This window comes from Ylistrum balloti, unplaced genomic scaffold, assembly GCF_031769215.1.
Source record: "Ylistrum balloti isolate Yb309-2 unplaced genomic scaffold, AGI_CSIRO_Ybal_v1 Utg369668, whole genome shotgun sequence".
Lineage (NCBI taxonomy): Eukaryota > Metazoa > Mollusca > Bivalvia > Pectinida > Pectinidae > Ylistrum > Ylistrum balloti.
In genome coordinates, this window is record NW_026781915.1 from 535768 (window position 1) to 554810 (window position 19043).

Consider the following 19043-nt stretch of genomic DNA (forward strand, 5'->3'; position numbering starts at 1 on the left):
ATGTTACTACTGATGCTATGTAAAGAGAAATTAAATAAAAGTTTATAGTAAAGATAACTGGATGTAATACCATGATGCGTATGGCTTCAAAATTTAGGTCATTAGCATCACTAACGAGTCCTAGAAACAAAATTAAAAAAACAACCAATAAATTGCAGCTTAATTCATTCTTAGCTCTACTGTATTTAACTCTATATATGTAAGCTAATATGGTTTTCACTTGTGTGCGCGTTGTACCTTCTTATGACTTCATATTTCAGCACTTTGTCGTACTTACAAACTGTTGATAAACTCGAACTCCGTGTTATGATACCAATAAAATAAGTTTTTAATGTTTGCATAATTTAGTACCTTTCTTGTTAACACCCTGTAACCAGAAACAGGAAACGAATGTTTCCGTTTCTACAAAGTTGGAAACAATTTTAAAAAAAAAGAGTTGAAAATTGTGTGTAATTTTTTTGCTAATTGGCGTGTTATGTACTCATTATCATATTAATATCTTTGTTCATGTATATTGTACACGCGATGTATTACTAGTACAAAAAAAAAATAATAAAAAAACCAAAATACAACAACAAAATACATTTATATATCAATTAGACCTATAATTAGTTAAAAAAGGAAATTTCTATAGATTTAACAACTTTTACGAGTCACTTATTGTTATTGACAATTTGTTTATCACAACCTTATCCAGTCTATAGTTGTTGCAAAACTTCCTATACGGCGTTTTACTTTCGAGATGATGACTGAGGCTAATGTGACAAATCTGAAATATGCCCCAGCAGTGTCCATTGTCCTGGGACAAGAAAAGTTATGTCCCACTTGTTCTTTACTTTGCTTGGAATAATCGGATTAAGTCTCCGACCAAGTTTTAAATGGTATAAGAATCCGGTTTAATTTCTAGCTGAATGAATGGTACGAAGTGCCGTGTGACCGGGTCATTATAAAATTAGCTTGTCTTTCACAACGGATATGTCTTGCTGTCATGCTAATACAGGAAAGTGGTTCTAATTCCTTGGTAATTTTCACATGACAAAATAATTTTCAAGTGAGTAAGTATGTATCATCTTATAAAAGAAAATCTGAACCATTTACACTAAAATAGACACTTTTCCGATATTCTGTGCATTGATGTAATTTCACCATGCTATGGAAGGAAACCGAAATACCCGGTGACCCCAAAAAGTTTTCACATCCGTTCTGGAATTGAACCCCTGACACCTAGGTTAAAGGCAAATGCGTTACCGGTACCCCACCTGATCATTGTTGAGATGATACAATATTAGACAGGAAAACCCACGTAAGAAACCATATAATACCAAGTGACAATATTTCAAGACAGTTTTAAAGATCACAGATTGATACCGAAGTCACCTTTCTAATATTGTTACTATGATGTGTTTATTGTACTTAGGTAAACTTCAACACCTTTTGATTTGCACTAATTTCTCACAATAACGCGCCTGAAAACGATATGCGAGAATATCGTTGAAAGAATGTCTTGTAAGAATCCTTGAGTAGACTGAGGGTGTAGCAAATCCGATTTATAGTTTTCCTGAAACTGGTATTACATCCGTTTTGAAAAGCATCCATAAAACCATTGTCTTAAATAATCTTAAATATTGTATTAAAAGAAACACTGTGAGAAATGAAGAACGAAATAGTTTTAACAAATTATTTTCTATTCTGTGCAATATAGGGACAGTTCGGTAATATATTCTTATATACAATGTATAGACATACCAGATAAAAACAAATCATAAAATGAATTTGTTTCAAAGGTTTGTTATTGGCCCAAACGTTCGGCGTTTTGGCCGACTGTCCAGGATTGCACCACGACACACCCACGTCTGAAATAATGGGAATATGTGGACAACTGGATGTTTGTACTGCGAGAGACCCCAATCACAGTTCTTCTCAGGTATTCGACAGAAACATAGCTCTGAGACTTTGGAGGAAAGCTAAACGGATGGACAGAGCGTTTGACGACCTGGTAAGTTGTAGAGTATCGAATACATAACGACTAATCATTGTTTCCCTTTGGCCTGTTGCTGCTTGTTTTCAATATTCGTTACTCTGTGAAGAACAAGCTTTGTAATGAACGGGTTAGGCTTAAGCATTGTGTTGGTTATGCAGAATGATAAAATTTATTTGGAAGTTCTGCATTCTTAATAGCAATCTCATCGAGATTTTATTGAAGCGATATGGATCTGAACGAGTTTGATGCTCATTATTTTGCGTGTTGGGTCAGTGTATACGTTGTTCTCATTTGAGAACATAACATTACCAGTACTATGTCACAAGCTATCTATCTGAGCCAGTACGATCATCTCATATTTTTTTCATGGATACAAATGGATTTGTCAAATGTTATACTTTGCTAGTATGGCCGATGTAGTCCTAGCATCATACCATCTCCGACTGAGGAATGTCGCTCATGTATGGAAACACTCCTCCCTCATAATCTACCTTATGAGAACGTCACGGCAAAAGAAGTAAGTATATGAATTGATCAAAGAAGAAAAGTCTTGGCATACACACACATTTGTTTTTGTAATTTACTTTCTTCAGTAAATCCGTTGACATTATCACAAGAGTTTTAGAATGGAGATTTAAAAAAAAGTCAAATAGTTAGATGTTTCATGTTTGTGTGTTTTTATATAGTTTCACGTTATCTGAATGTATATAGTCTAACAACGGCGAGTAAATATTATTCAAAGCTGAAAATCTCTTAAATGAAACATTTGCAACGTTTAGTATCGCACAGAAACGTTTTTGAAAAATACAGCATTTTTTACTGAAATAAACCATTTTCAGAGTGACCTATTCACTTTACGTTATCATGCAGTCTTTGAAAAGAGAGAACCATGGCTCTTTCAAAGCTCCGATTTCAACTAGGTATCTGTAAGAGTGTAAATTAAATACAAAATAGCCAGCGGAGGGACAATGCAAACAGTTTTAAAATAATCATAATGTGTATATATATATTTTGTTTCAGATGAGGGATAGTTTATTAACAGATTATACAGTATTAGGAAAGGTCGTGGGAGCCCTCACGCGCATGCACGAAGGTTGTTCGCGATATCTGTATGTCCACCATCATATCACTAGGGCTGAAATTGCGACGAAACAGCTCATGTGTGAGATCGGTGTGTCCCTTCCAAGTGTCGGGGGTGATCAACCCTGTGGCCCTCTGTATCCTTTACTGACCTCATGGTGTCATACAAACAACTGTTTTGATTGGTATGATCGCAACTTTCTAGTTATGGACAAGCTCATCGATACCTCACAAGCCGTGAAGAGCAAGTATACCCATTTATTGTCAAGCCACGTGATATACGATGCGAAATAAGGTCGCAGGTATTTCAGCTGTACACGAATGAGGAGCAAACAGTTTCGATGTGTCGTTTCAACATGTAATGCTTGTTCTGTACATTAACTTATAAGGATTACTTTATACAAGGAATAATGACATGTCAAAACAATTGCATCTAGGCCAATTGTTTTGGTGAAATCTTATTTGCTTTCTATTTTTCGACTTAGGTTCCTAAAGCATACTACCTCCAGCACTTGGTCGAATTAATGCCATCGTTGTATTAAACTTACACACTTTGCTATGATTATGTATTTTATACCATATTGAAGTTTATGTATCAATATATACGTGTTTTTTTATCACAAATACTTATCTTATATGTTGAATTGATATCGTCACTGGGCGGTATCTTTTTCTGTATCCTTTATTTCCACTGGATAACGTTTATTTTTTTTATTGAATGATACCTTTTTACGTGTTACTATTTTCATTGGATGCTAACTTGTCACGTATTATAATTGCCATGATAACTGTTTACGTTTTATTATTTTCACTGGATGATAACCTTTTACGTATCTTTCATTGGATGATAACTGTTTACGTTTTATTATTTTCACTGGATGATAACCTTTTACGTATCTTTCATTGGATGATAACTGTTTACGTTTTATTATTTTCACTGGATGATAACTTTTTACGTATCTTTCATTGGATGATAACTGTTTACGTTTTATTATTTTCACTGGATGATAACTTTTTACGTATCTTTCATTGGGATAACTGTTTACGTTTTATTATTTTCACTGGATGATAACTTTTTACGTATCTTTCATTGATGATAACTGTTTACGTTTTATTATTTTCACTGGATGATAACTTTTTACGTATCTTTCATTGGATGATAACTGTTTACGTTTTATTATTTTCACTGGATGATAACTTTTTACGTATCTTTCATTGGATGATAACTGTTTACGTTTTATTATTTTCACTGGATGATAACTTTTTACGTATCTTTCATTGGATGATAACTGTTTACGTTTTATTATTTTCACTGGATGATAACTTTTTACGTATCTTTCATTGGATGATAACTGTTTACGTTTTATTATTTTCACTGGATGATAACCTTTTACGTATCTTTCATTGGATGATAACTGTTTACGTTTTATTATTTTCACTGGATGATGACCTTTTACGTTTTATTATTTTCATTGGATGATACCTTGCCACGTATTATTATTTTTTCATATACGGATCCTTTTGTCAGTTTCTATTTTACCTCATTTTTCGTGGACAATATCGGCCTATTATAGCATGTCTTTTTGATATAATAAATGTAATTATAAAGCAAATGTGTTTGACTCTAAGTACTAGATGAATAACACTACTTTGAGTATCAAATGATTTGATTTGATTTTTCAAATGTTTTGTTGACAAAGACATCGTTGTATAGGAACAATCACGAAGGACATGTCCCAACAAAGGAGGGCTGTCATTTAACAGACATCAACCACACTGTCATCATCCACATTGTCATTAATTCTTTCAATAACATAAATACATGTATCTACACATAAACATACATTATATTGGCTATAACAATTTACAAAACTTTTAATTAATTTATTCAATGAAATTTTCAAATGTATCCTCATCACCAAATCTTTTTTCTATACTACTAACCACCATTCCAATTACTATCAAAACTGGGTTACACTCTTCTTGTGATACTGTTTACTCAAGAAATGGAGTTAATAGTGTGTGGATTTTGAAGAATTCCAGAGAACTTTTGACCAATCTTTAACACCCTCTTCTAAAAACATTTCTTCTATAATAACATTTTATATTTACACACTGTACACAACCTTACCCCATTCTAAACGGAAGAGGCGCCTTCGTTCTCTTGTTATGAGAGCTTGCTTCTCCAAGAAAGGTGAACGGCGGTATAAATATGTAGCTGTGAACTATACAGAAGCGTATTTCGTAAAACTTACGTCAAAATCAAAGAAGTAATATACGGAGGACAAAATAATCATTGAGTTTTTTGTTGACAACGTCTTCGTCGAGTTTGGTGGAAAGACTTTGAAAATCCTTTAATTCCACCTTCAGATATATTGATGACGTCTTGTCTTAAAATTATAAGAAAATTTATTGACTGCGTCCATCGTATATATCCATCAGAAATGGAAGTCAAAGATACGACAGACTCTTCTACGGCAGCTGCTTATCTCGATCGTTTTCCTACAACGAAGCCAACATGGACAGTTGTACGATAAACGTGATGATTTAAATTTCCCTATTGTGAATTTTCCATTTCTGGTTCCTAACACAAGAGTTCAAAAGATGCAGGCCGGTGAAATTTATGGGAAAGTTTTATGGTCGCCATAGTGATCTCATTGAGAAATATTCTGTTTCTTTGTGGGATATGAAGCTGGACGTATTTGATGCTCGTTAATTTGCCTGCTGGGTACGTTGTTGTATATCTTGTTTTCATTTGAGAACGTGACATTACTTACTGGGATTGACCACGGTTTACATAGCGGATGTCGTCGATGAAGCAGAAAACGCTTACTCTTCCGAAACACCTGGTCTTATTCTCCGTGTTAATATTTCTTTTGTTAATATTAGGCCCTAGTTTTATGGAATTTGAGTTTGAAGTATGATGATGTTGCCATGTTGGTATTTTCTGGATGCTTTTTTTTCAACAGAATCTAGAAGTATCTTGAAATTCACATTCCAATTAACAGACGGGATTTCACGATATCTAGGACCCTTCATGAAAAGCTCTCGTACTTAACATTTTGAATAATGGTTAAATCACAAGTTACCATGTGCCCAGTTAGACCATAGTTACAAGTAGATGTAGATCAAGAACAAGGTGACGGAGGACAAGTTCTTATGTTATCTACATTCAGTTGGATGCCTTGAGTAACTATAGCAAATTACAGGTTTTTTTTCTGCTTTGAAAGTATGGCGGTATTTAGCCTGAACAGACTTCTGGTATAAAATATTGCTGATGTTTATTATTATTATTTTCATACTTGTTTATACTGAAATACATTATGCAAATTGATAATAGTTATAAAAATAAAGACAAAATATAAATAAATCTTTATATAAAAATGAATGAACACACAAAAGTAACATTCCGGAGCAATTCTTCGGATTGGCAATGTCATTTGAATAGAAGTTCTTAAACGACAGGAAGTAGAATTCATATTCACATACTATATACCCTAACATGATATATGGATAATTCAAATATAGCTTTCCCGTTAGGGTATATATCAGCGTCATTATTGGACAACAAATGCTCTATTCTAATATGACGATGCTATGATTTACGTGTTGGTTTTAACTCGATATAACAAAAGGTCTAACGTTTTAAAGCAATGTTATTATCACATATATTCTTCTCATATAATAATTGTATTGTAACAAAAAAGAAAAATACTACCGAAAAAGTACATATCATGTATCATATCAAGTTTTTAAAATTAATTATTTAATTTTAATTGTGCTTTATTGGAATATTACTTGTGAATAATTTTTTCCAAAACTAAAGTATCTGGAGATTGAGCCTTGCTGACGTTCTACATATCACATCTTATTCTAATTAAGAATGACACCTGCACATAATATGCATTTACATGAATATTTATTTTAACATTTGATTCCAATGATCTGCATCCATATGGATTCTTAACTTCACTGAGGATTTCTAGTAGAACAAAATGTTGCATTTTGAGGTGATTTCCCTTTTTATTTAGTTGTATTTGCTATTTTTAACCCTCAAGACTACTATGTTGACATGCTGTTCGATGTTTGCGTTTACTCACACAAATCAATAATTACAACAAAAACACAAAGAATGTAATCTTGTTTAAAATTATAAGCAGATGAAAACAAATACTAGTCATATGGCATTTTAGGACCCAATCAATTGATCACGTACTTGTCAAGATACAAGAATCTTTTTTCTAATTTTATTGAATGTCGTTTTGTTCAGTAGAGCTGTTTCTCTGTCTTTCTATACTGATATGACCTAGACCGTCAGACAGATGTCAAACAACAACATACCTGAATAATATACAGAAGAACATGTACATAAACTGTGTAAAGGATCTCTTATTTTTGTTGTATTTATTACAGCTTTCACCCTTGCTTTAGATTGATAGCAAAACTAAGACAATTAAAACCTTCATTTTGATGGTGAGGAAGCAATTACAAATATTTCCGATTGAAAAAAGAAACAGGGGGGAAGTGCCAATTCTATAAAAGTAAGGACTTACCTCTTTGTGAAAAGAAAAGAAAACAAGAAACTTTCCACGATAACTTCAGTAACATTTTTGTATCATAGGTTTGGTATACACATAAATTACCAGTGATATTTCGGAGTACAACATTATTCAAATTGTCATTGGTCAGAAACGCTGATCAATTCAGTCCCACTTGAAAGCAGGAAAAAATGTCAAAGGGTGACATTGACCCTGGAGTATAAACCTGTGACTCATTAGTTCACTCATTGTTACAAATACCTATTGGGATTATGGTAAAGTACAACTACTACAATCGCGTGACAATTATTCACAAGTTGAATACAAAGCCATAAAGCAAACAGTCACAGTATTGGTTTCATGGGTAAAGAAAGAGGTATTTAACTTTCTTTAGGGTAGTTTCTATTGCTATACAAATTACTGAGTGCATAGCAATTACTTCTTCGATTCCATTGGCATCTAAAGGAAAATGGCTTGTAACAAAATAGAAAGGCGTGTTATTATTCGTGGGATTAGAGATGACTAGTTCTACTGGGAATAACCACAGGGTTTCCAATTTTAGGAAAGTTTTCCCCAGTTTTCTTTATAAAAGCATTGCGTTCTGAAGAATCAGATACATTAGTAAGTACAGTGTAGTGATCTAGAACATGACAACATTTAGTCGTAAGTAACCTAGTTATCCCATTGCAATGTATCATTTCATTATCAGCCAGTGTGATAAATATTTGTACCAGCTTGACATTAGAAACTTATATATTTTTAATCATCTCTAGCTTTTCCGATGATAATATAACTCACGCATTTGTGACCAATTATAGCGGTGCTCTCTATAGTCACTGAGTCAGGTTTTCTTGTTAGGACACAGCTGAAGAGAAGATTGAATGCGTTGGTTTTCAATCAAGTTATTTGTCTGTGTTCTCTAATTTAGTGTGTAAAATAATTATGTATAAATATTTCGTACCAGGTAACAGTACTAAAAGATAAAGGATCAGGTAAGGCATTTAATTCAAATTGGCGACATCATGTTGTCACTTGGAACGTCAAATCATCTTATGTTTTTCATTTTGAAAAGAAACAGGAAGAAAAGTGTTGGTGTTAAGTATCATATACAATACTATTAGTGCGCCAAATACTTTCAAATAGAGGACACGCTTTTAAGGAACAAATGACAAATTGTGGGTTTCATACTTCAGTCCTAAAGAGTGTTTTACATCAGAGTAAGAAAAAATACAGACTAGGTTTGGCATTTATCTGCTAAATCATGGTAACATCTTTATCACTCTTCTTCATTTAACAGAGTTTTAGGTTTTGTCTTGTTATTCATAATAAGCCTTTGTAATGTGTAACCACAATATACATATGACTTACTGTGGTTCCTAGGATTATTGATGGATGGTTTGATGTAGAGTTTTAGTTCAATATTGTAAAATTTACGGAATCTAGAAATATTTCGACGATCAAGTGTTGTGACTTTTTTTTTATCGAAGATTCCTGTAAACTATCGTATAGAAAAAATATGCATATCATACAGGTATGTTCCATCTTCACAGTATGGTTGGCTTGCCTGTGCGTGGCGTCATATTTGCTGCCGTCGATGGGAGAACTTTCTCCTGCGTTTTCCGATCTTAACATTGGCACCAAGAACATTTGTGGAGAAAATGTCCCTCCTCAGTATCCAGCCGACATCGATTTCCCATTCCATGAGGTCGTTATCCCGCCATCATTCAGACGGAACATCCATCGTCTAGAGAGGAAGGCACTCCAGCTGAAGCACAGTGTGACGAGCTTGCTTCGTCTATATGTAAGTTTATTGTGAAAAGCATCATATTTGGTTTGGTTTTCTATGAGATCAAAATACATTTAAATGAAACATAATAATAACAATTATATGATTGTGAACAGCAAGATGACCGTATTTGACGTGAATAAAACAATTTTGGTGCTATTTTAAGGAAGCTGAATTTATCTTAGTTCTTCCAGATGTAGATTTTTTATTTCATCCTCTGCGTATCTGCCTTTCCCTAGTTTTCCCTTGTATTTTTCATTGCCATTAACTTTCAAACAATTGAATTTTGACCGTTTTGTAAACTTTCCTCGCCTAGATAGTTTACTGTTTTTTCTCGGTTAGTATCAATCCTACCGAATGATTAAAATCGTGAGTAATCACCACTCTCTGATATTACAGGAGGAAGACAGACTATCCAGATCTGCTGATATCGATGAGATAACATACTTTCCACCGTGTTTTCAACTCATCAACAGAACCAGTTTTGTTGTGATGTCGGAGTTGTCTCCCTTCACGGTAAGTGTAAACTGAATATTTCATTTGTACATATTTTGGCATTGTTTCATCTATTTTAAGTTCGAATGAAAATTTTATTCACATGTTGGCATTTTTGTATTTATATAAATACTTATTAAATGGGTTTGATAAGGACTTGAATATTCACGGGACAATAACAGATCTAACAATGGTTTATTGAAACACACGCAGTCTAACCAGATTTTATATAGTATACACAGGGAATCTAACAAGGTTTTATATAATATACCCAGAAAAACTAACAAGGTTTGATATACCCTGAGAATCTAATAAGGTTTTATATACCCTGGGAATCTAATAAGGATTAATATACCCTGATAATCTAATAAGGTTTTATATACCCTGATAATCTAATAAGGTTTTATATACCCTGATAATCTAATAAGGTTTTATATACTCTGATAATCTAATAAGGTTTTGTATACCCTGATAATCTAATAAGGTTTTGTGTACCCTGATAATCTAATAAGGTTTTGTATACCCTGATAATCTAATAAGGTTTTATATACCCTGATAATCTAATAAGGATTTATATACCCTGGGAATCTAATAAGGTTTTATATACCTTGGGAATCTAATAAGGTTTTGTATACCCTGATAATCTAATAAGGTTTTATATACTCTGGGAATCTAATAAGGATTCATATCCCCTGAGAATCTAATAAGGATTCATAACGTCTAATCAAGATTTATATACTCTGGGAATCTGATAAGGGTTTACATAATCGCACTGTTACTTTCTTTAATTAGATAAGTGACAGTGTCATTTTTCACAAAGGGCCGAGGAAGCATATATCCTGGGGAACTGGGAAAGTAGACAAGGTTTCTAAAAAGGGTTTTAAAATTATCCAGGAACGCTACGCGGGGTTTATATATTCGGGGAAAATTATGTAATTAATAAAATTCAATTTCTCTTACTTTTATTTTATTATTTCTATATAAATGTATTTCAAAATAAAAAACATAACAAAATGGCAGAAATCAGATATATGTAGTAGCATCCCAAAACATTATTTTTTTATATTTATTGGAAAATTTAAATGTTTTAATGAAAATCAAAATTTTCGATAAACTTAATTCTAGCAAAGGTACTTTTCCTCACACCGCTGACTTCAATTTTGTCAAGTTTTAGTAACACTTTTTTCTTTCAGTTCATGAACTTGATGTTTTTAAGGAAAACACTCGCCATACAAGTTTATTTTTCTGCTTAACTAATGAGTCGTCTTGAACGGAAGAGAAAATTTCACTCTCGTTTCTTGAGGTTTTAATAGGATTTTAACATCTTTCTGTTATATACGCCTTTGTGTTACAGATATATCGATCACTGAAACGGGACTTTCATACTATGACAGACTTCCTTGGTATGTTGGAACTTATGAAAGAGGACGAAGCAACTTTCGAAAATTCCGAGTTAATTCTGAACTTTCTTCAGATAGAAATCAACACAAAGAGTCTTCTCTGTGAACTTTCTTTCTCCATTTCTGCCCTAGAAAGTTCCGTCCCCTCCACAGTGGTTAGGCTTCGTCTAGACAAATGGTGCGTTGCTGAGGGAGCAGACGACTGTTGGCGCTGTAACAGAGATTCCATGATACTGAGTATGATTGATAAGCTGTGTTTTACACTTCGAGATAAATACAGACACATCAGGAGAAACATATTCTAGTGGCGGGAAAGGTCCATCCAGATATATATATTTTTTTATTGTTGAAAGTCATTCTAAGCAAGGAACAATATACAACAATAAACTACTGGTAAATTTGAAATGGCGCTGTCTGCTGGTTAAAGTCAAGTGTATAGATCAGATCCGATTCTGGTGACAGGGTTGGAGTCATTTTAATTCTCTAAGTTACATACCTTGTACTACCCGGTTATCATTGATATTCGGGATTAAATAGATAACATTTGCGCCAAACATTGAAGAATGTGTGTACGGGTATTTGAAAGAGTTGTTTCATTTTATTTGTCAGAGGCTCGGTTGAATTTTTGTTTTTGTTTTCTTTAATCTTGATCTCGTTTCAAATACACGTGAAATCACGTGAATGTAATTATAATCTGTATTGTAGAGTATATAAGTATTTACTATAATAATTGGCTATATAAAAGTTTGTACAACTATTGAATGCATGTCTATATTAAATCCTTTACAACTTCAGCTTATATCTTGAAGTTTGTCTATCTATATTACATAGATTTGGACAGAAGATGGTGCATGTAACGAGTTTACATTTATTCTACATTGAGATATTTATAAATAGAGAAAACATATCTTTACAATTTAGAACGTCTTTTGAGTCAGTTTGCTGGCTCTAACTTAGGTTTGTTGGTTTATATTGAAGATTATACAGTATATGTGTGTCACTATTTGGTATACAGACATACACTGAATCACGTACGTGTAACTTTTGAGAATTTTCAGCATGCACAGAACGTATAACACAAATCTTAGTCATAGAATAATATTTTCAAGAAGCGTGAAACATGATGAGAACGACGGGAATATAAAAGATAGCATCCAAGTCAAACATACTGACCAAACATCCCAAACATAATTAATGATGACATAATTCTGGAGTAAACACAGAACTGACGATGTAGCAGTGATGGTGAGCAAAGATATTACCGATAACGTTAGAAGTTTTGTAAACAAAGAATTTTAGTCTGCATGAAATTATTTGACCTGGATTATTTCCAAAACAAAAAGTGCAATTTATTTTAAGCGATTAAGCATTTCTTATGGCAAGGAATTTAGGCAGACTTGTTTAACGACTCCTAAATACTGAACACACCAGTGCATATGTAAACTGATACTCATGCAGAGTAGTCTCCCCTGGATGCTGAAGAAGAATTATTGCCAACAGTAATTCAAGGGTATAAGGGCATAGCAGAATGGCGGAGGAACTCGAAGACTCGGATATGGAACAGTTAACGCTGGTGGGTTTCTTTTAAAATCACTATCAATTATCATTACATGTCAGCCAAGAAATGTAAGGAAATTGTTTAGAAACAATTCAAAAACATTTGAAAATATGTGGCACAAGCAGTATGTATCAGACTACGCCTAAACAAGTGAACGGGATGCTGCGTCCACCAGCGTCAATGCTATACTGCGCAGTTGAAGCGAGGAACGACGAAGAACGATCACGTGTGCTCTTTGTTATTGTTTACATTTTATATATAGGTTATTTCTGTAAAGCACGTGCTGACTTCTGCGTACCTCACTCGTGATTTTTTTTGCTCCGTTTCATCACCAACATGTATGATTACGGCACGCTGAGTCAAGTATTAAACATCTTGACGATTTTTAGGTTTGATCGAAGGTAACATCTACAAGAATATGTAAATGAATATAATCCCGACCAAAATAATTCACCCTTCAAATTAATAGTTAGTGGACGGGCCATAGTCCGTTTCATTTATTTTTGGATATTCAAACAAAAATTCACTATGCATTCAGCATTGGTTTCTGACCGGTATATCGGGCCATCGTTTGGAATGACCGTGTAAGACCACGGGTGGACATTCGCTCGAGATTTTATCTTCAGTCTCGGTATCTTGTTTCAGAAAGCAACAGTGTAAACTGTAAAATCCTAGCCAGTAACACTAAACCTTTGATGTTAGCTTCTATTACTCCGCGAACCGGCCGGGGATGAACAGTATGATCCTCGTGATGATAACATGAATGAACAGTATCTATTTGATCTCTCGGGTGATCCACATTATATTAAAATGAGTGATACCATTCTATTACTGTAAACACTGTAGATTGTTTCGTGAAAACACCAGTGAGATAATATGATGTTAAATATCGGTGATATAACCATTGTAATTCAGATAGAAGTAAGATCAGTGCAGACGTTGCAATCAATTAGACCTGAGAATCTGTTGAAGTCTAAGTGGAGATGGGCCTGTCCTGGTCTGTATCACAGGGGCCTGGGAATATGTTACAGTCTAAGTGGAGATGGGCCTGTCCTGGTCTGTATCACAGGGGCCTGGGAATATGTTACAGTCTAAGTGGAGATGGGCCTGTCCTGGTCTGTATCACAGGGGCCTTGGAATATGTTACAGTCTAAGTGGAGATGGGCCTGTCCTGGTCTGTATCACAGGGGCCTTGGAATATGTTACAGTCTAAGTGATGATGGACCTGTTCTGGTCTGTATCACAGGGGCCTGGAAATATGTTACTGTCTAAGTAAAGATGGGCCTGTCCTGGTTGGTTTGTATCACAGGGGCCTGGGAATCTGTTACAGTCGATCACAATAACCAGAGAATCTGTCACAGTTTAAGTGAAGATAGACTTGTCTTGATATTTATGACAAGGATCTGATTATCCACTACACTCCAAGTGAAGCTGGGCTTATACATCACAAAGTAGGGCCACTTGTACTGAATGTCACTCTAAAATTTCTTTCTCTCACAACATTCTTATAACGAACCACTCTATTCGGCTAGACAGTCAGACAACAGATTACCAGCTACTACAAAAAAAGTCAATCTTAAATCTGAAGAGGTCCGAATCTTTCCAAAACATGCAGGAAATAAAAACTAATGACATTTTCGTCGTTTACCAACAAGTAGGAAAGCAAATTCAGGAACTTTCAGCAAACGGCTGTATATCTTCGTTCGTAAGTTGCTGAGCAATATGGCTGGTTGCCAAAGACGCATATTCCGGACATAAACACGGATGTATGGTAATGTGGGTTGAATATGAAAAAGAGGTCGAAGTGGTGTCCCCAAATCAAAGCCGGCACCATATGTATCTCCGAAACAAGTGACGTTTTGTTTACAAATAACTTTACAGAACGCGAAAAAGTGAAGTGCGCGCGGGTATGCATTCATTGTATATAAACTTGTACACGGGCACGTACAGACCAGTGTATGTAGACTGCTGTAGTAGACGGTAGTAGATAGATACAGGCATGCTGTCTTCAGATCTGTACCATGTGAGTACTATACTCAATCCATTTTTGTTTTTTTTTTATTTATATAATTTTTTTTAAAATTTTTGCTTTTTCAAAAAAGAGTTTTCAAAACGATATTATGTTTGTTAGATGTGTCAGATATATAATTCACAAAATCTTCGATTTAACAGTGATCGTACAGTGTATTACGGAATCTATTGCGTTATACATACATGTTCGACACGTTCATAAGCATCAGTAGAACTCGGATTTCTTGTTCTCTCCTTCATCAACTACTGAAATCCGTTAACAATGCAAACGGTAAAGGTTTACCCATATAGTAACTAACCTTCACTTCTAGCAAAACAGTAACTAACCATGACCTCTACCAGTACAGTACTTAACCCTCAGTTCTACCAGTACAGTAACTAACCTTCACATCTACTAGTACAGTAACTAACCCTCACTTCTACCAGTACAGTAACTAACCCTCACTTCTACCAGTACAGTAACTAACCCTCACTTCTGCCAGTACAGAAACTAACCTTCACTTCTACCAGTACAGTAACTAACCCTCACTTCTACCAGTACAGTAACTAACCCTCACTTCTACCAGTACAGTAACTAACCCTCACTTCTACCAGTACAGTAACTAACCTTCACTTCTACCAGTACAGTAACTAACCTTCACTTCTACCAGTACAGTAACTAACCCTCACTTCTACCAGTACAGTAACTAACCCTCACTTCTACCAGTACAGTAACTAACCTTCACTTCTACCGGTACAGTAACTAACCCTCACTTCTACCAGTACAGTAACTAACCATGACCTCTACCAGTACAGTAACTAACCCTCACTTCTGCCAGTACAGTAACTAACCTTCACTTCTACCGGTACAGTAACTAACCCTCACTTCTACCAGTACAGTACTTAACCCTCAGTTCTACCAGTTCAGTACTTAACCCCCAGTTCCACCAGTTCAGTAACTAACCCTAATTTATATCAGTACAGTAACTAACCCTCACTTCTACCAGTACAGTACCTAACCCTCACTTCTACCAGTACAGTAACTAACCCTCACTTCTACCAGTACAGTAACTAACCTTCACTTCTACAAGTACTGTAACTAACCTTCACTTCTACCAGTACAGTAACTAACCCTCACTTCTACCAGTACAGTAACTAACCTTCACTTCTGCCAGTACAGTAACTAACCTTCACTTCTACCAGTACAGTAACTAACTCTCACTTCTACCAGTACAGCACTTAACCCTCAGTTCCACCAGTTCAGTAACTAACCCTAATTTTTATAAGTACAGTAACTAACCCTCACTTCTACCAGTACAGTACCTAACCCTTACTTCTACCAGTCCAGTAACTACCCTTACTTCTACCAGTACACCAACTAACCCTAATTTTATCAGTACAGTAACTAACCTTCACTTCTACAAGTACTGTAACTAACCTTCACTTCTACCAGTACAGTAACTAACCTTCACTTCTACCAGTACAGTAACTAACCCTCACTTCTACAGGAATTCACTTTCGCTACTATATGGACAGACACTCGTACTCTCTTACACCTTCATAACATTTACCCTCATAGTAACTCACGCTCACTTTCCCTCACTTGTTACTGTCATCACTCCTCCCCATTGTAACTTAACATCGCTGCTTCCTTAACGTAACTCACCCCCATTTCTTCCCCATTGTAACTAACCGTACCGTCATTCATCCTTACTTCTACCAGTACAGTAATTCACACACATACATTTCTATCCTCTATTCAACTCACCAGTATGTTTACCAATTCATTTACTCACTATTAGTCCTACCAGCACAGTATACCGTCGTCTTTTCCATTTTATCAGTAACTTATCATATCTCCATCATGTTCCTCCAGCACGAAAATTAGTCATGATCTTGGCGTCAAGAATAACAATCCGTAAAGAAAGGACCCCGTCTGATAAAAACATGCATTTGACACGGTACCTGGCCCCTAGGTGTACACCGAGATATGTTTCGGTCAAGACGTCTGTAGCATGGCTACAAGTATTATAAAAGGCATTTGATTTGTATTATTTCCAATTTCGTCTTCTAAGAATGAAGTTATTTAATTTCAACCTCATATACTTTCAGTATCTCCGACTTTTTGGCTTCGACAAGAATAGAGAACCGGAACTAGAGGAAGTGGAAGATGAATACGGCTGGGCTCACCTACCTGACATTCTGCTGGAGGACATCTTCGCTATGTTGACCCCCAAAGCCCGCCATCAGGCGTCGCGTGTGTGTAAATCATGGTACAAGACATTTTACTCTCCGCGCGTCTGGGAGACATTTCTTTTCGAAGAAGGAACTCTCACGAGACGACGATATAACTTGTTCAAAGGATTCACTCGTGAGTTGTGTCCAAGAAAGGCACAAAACTGTCTCAATAGTGTCGGGACGCTTTTTAAAAAGATCATTATTTGTCCGATCAGTGACTTTTATAATCTTCTTTTCTTGGGTGTCCTCAGCTCATTTCTCTCGTTCTTTGAAGAATTTCCTATTCCCCTGCTGCACACTTTCCAGTTTACGTTTGCTTGCGAAAGTCGCGGTATCAATGGAAACATGGTGTTCGGAACCGGCGGGCAAATCCTCCAAGAACTCAACACACTGATAGCCTGTATCAAGAACCTCAAAACCTTGAGTATCAATCAACTTTTGCTTGCGGAGGAGGACGTACCTGGCTTGTTTGAGGCCGCTCTTAAATACAATACCGAATCTATTCGCTTTCTTGAGATCATCAACTGTGCAAAAGCTGACACTCCAATTCCACAATTGGCAAGATTCGATTGTCTTCAGCGTCTCACTGTGAGTAATCAGCACGTTGATGACGAGGTAGCGATCCTATTGGCGGGAACAGGGCTCTCTGACCTTCGTCTTGTTCAGGATAAGTACACGTGCGCCACAGAGCCTGTTTCAGCAGACGCCTGGCGTATCATCAAAGATATGGCACCGTTCCTTAAGGTCACGCTAGAAATTCGTGGAAAGTGTAAAAACTCACTGTTGCTTCAGCCACATGCACCTGTGACTAGTATCGTTTACGACACGCCCTACTACAAAATTTCGCATGCAGATGCAATGGACTTTGTCCACTTCTACAGTAAAACTCTTGAACTGTTTATCCAGAAAGGAATCCCGCGTGTCCATGGCCCCAGATCATTCCACGAAAGAGGAGATTCTTCTTTTGTAATGATGGTGAAAAATTGTCCGAAGCTCAAAACCCTCATCATCAATGAACGCATATCAACGGCAACTGTTCTCTTGCTCTCGCACGAGGGAAGGTCATTGGAGACGTTCCTCGTACGGGCAAACGCCATTATCAAGCGGTCGGACTGGCCACGCGATCGAGACTGGTCTGAGGAATTTTACATGAAATTAAGAACTAATGCACGCTGTTATAATCGGATGGAAAACGAAGTTGCGCAGAAACACGATTGGAAATGGCGGCCTTTGACGGACAGGGAGTTTAAAAATATGATGTAAAATATCAGGTTTGAAAGCGTCGGATTAACGAGTTCAAGTGTGGTGCAGGACATTTTTGTTTTATACATATTTTTTAATGATTTACAAGTCAGTTTCGAATATTATATAAAAATTCATAATGACTTATTTGATGTGCCTATTCGTCCAACCGTCATACTGACCTATTTTCACACTTGTCTGCTACAGTACTCTCGAGAGACCGTGCTGATTCACTCGTGCGAATATGGATGTTGTGATCTTTCTCTGATTTTTGCATGTTATGTTGTAAGAGATCATTTTTATGCTGGAGCCATGTTGTATTTATATTTGCCTCGTTTTGATAAAAAAAATGTCTTAAGTTGTCTTTTGAGATCAGTTTATTGAACGGCGTTAATATGTTACTTAAGAGTTGCCAGTACAGTGGTGAAAACAATCTAGAATTGACAACATTTGTGCTCTTAATGCCAAATTTTCCTGGCTGAAGTTTAAGTTACACTTTCAAATCAGTCGAAACTATGTTTGGAATGCAGCGTTAAACTTAATGGAGACATACTACCCTCTGGTATCTAAAGAGCTAATACGCCGTACATCAATCTTACTTTGGAATTCTTTTTGGTCAGATTGGCGGTTTTACCAATTACTTCTACACCATGTTTACTGGTTCACTAAAAATGATTTTTTTTTTTACTCAACGTTTAAGTCGTACTTAATAAAG

At 35.7% G+C, this 19043-nt stretch overlaps 2 protein-coding genes across 3 annotated transcripts; both read left to right on the forward strand.

Annotated features, from left to right (window-relative positions):
* The first annotated feature begins 1861 nt into the window (after positions 1-1861).
* LOC132561093 (uncharacterized) lies at positions 1862-11585 on the forward strand. Its single transcript, XM_060225826.1, has 6 exons — positions 1862-1996; positions 2388-2498; positions 3002-3074; positions 9150-9400; positions 9785-9901; positions 11235-11585. Exons 1-6 carry the CDS (start codon positions 1862-1864, stop codon positions 11583-11585), a joined length of 1038 nt encoding a protein of 345 aa, XP_060081809.1.
* Positions 11586-12767: 1182 nt separating this feature from the next.
* LOC132560310 (uncharacterized) lies at positions 12768-18686 on the forward strand. 2 transcript variants are annotated; one of them, XM_060224981.1, is made up of 2 exons: positions 12768-12853; positions 16961-18686. In XM_060224981.1, exons 1-2 carry the CDS (start codon positions 12809-12811, stop codon positions 18347-18349), a joined length of 1434 nt encoding a protein of 477 aa, XP_060080964.1. In that variant the 5' UTR covers positions 12768-12808; the 3' UTR covers positions 18350-18686. The 2 variants fall into 2 exon arrangements, with proteins under 2 accessions (XP_060080964.1, XP_060080972.1); XM_060224989.1 differs by lacking the exon at positions 12768-12853 and adding an exon at positions 14695-14861.
* Positions 18687-19043: the final 357 nt, after the last annotated feature.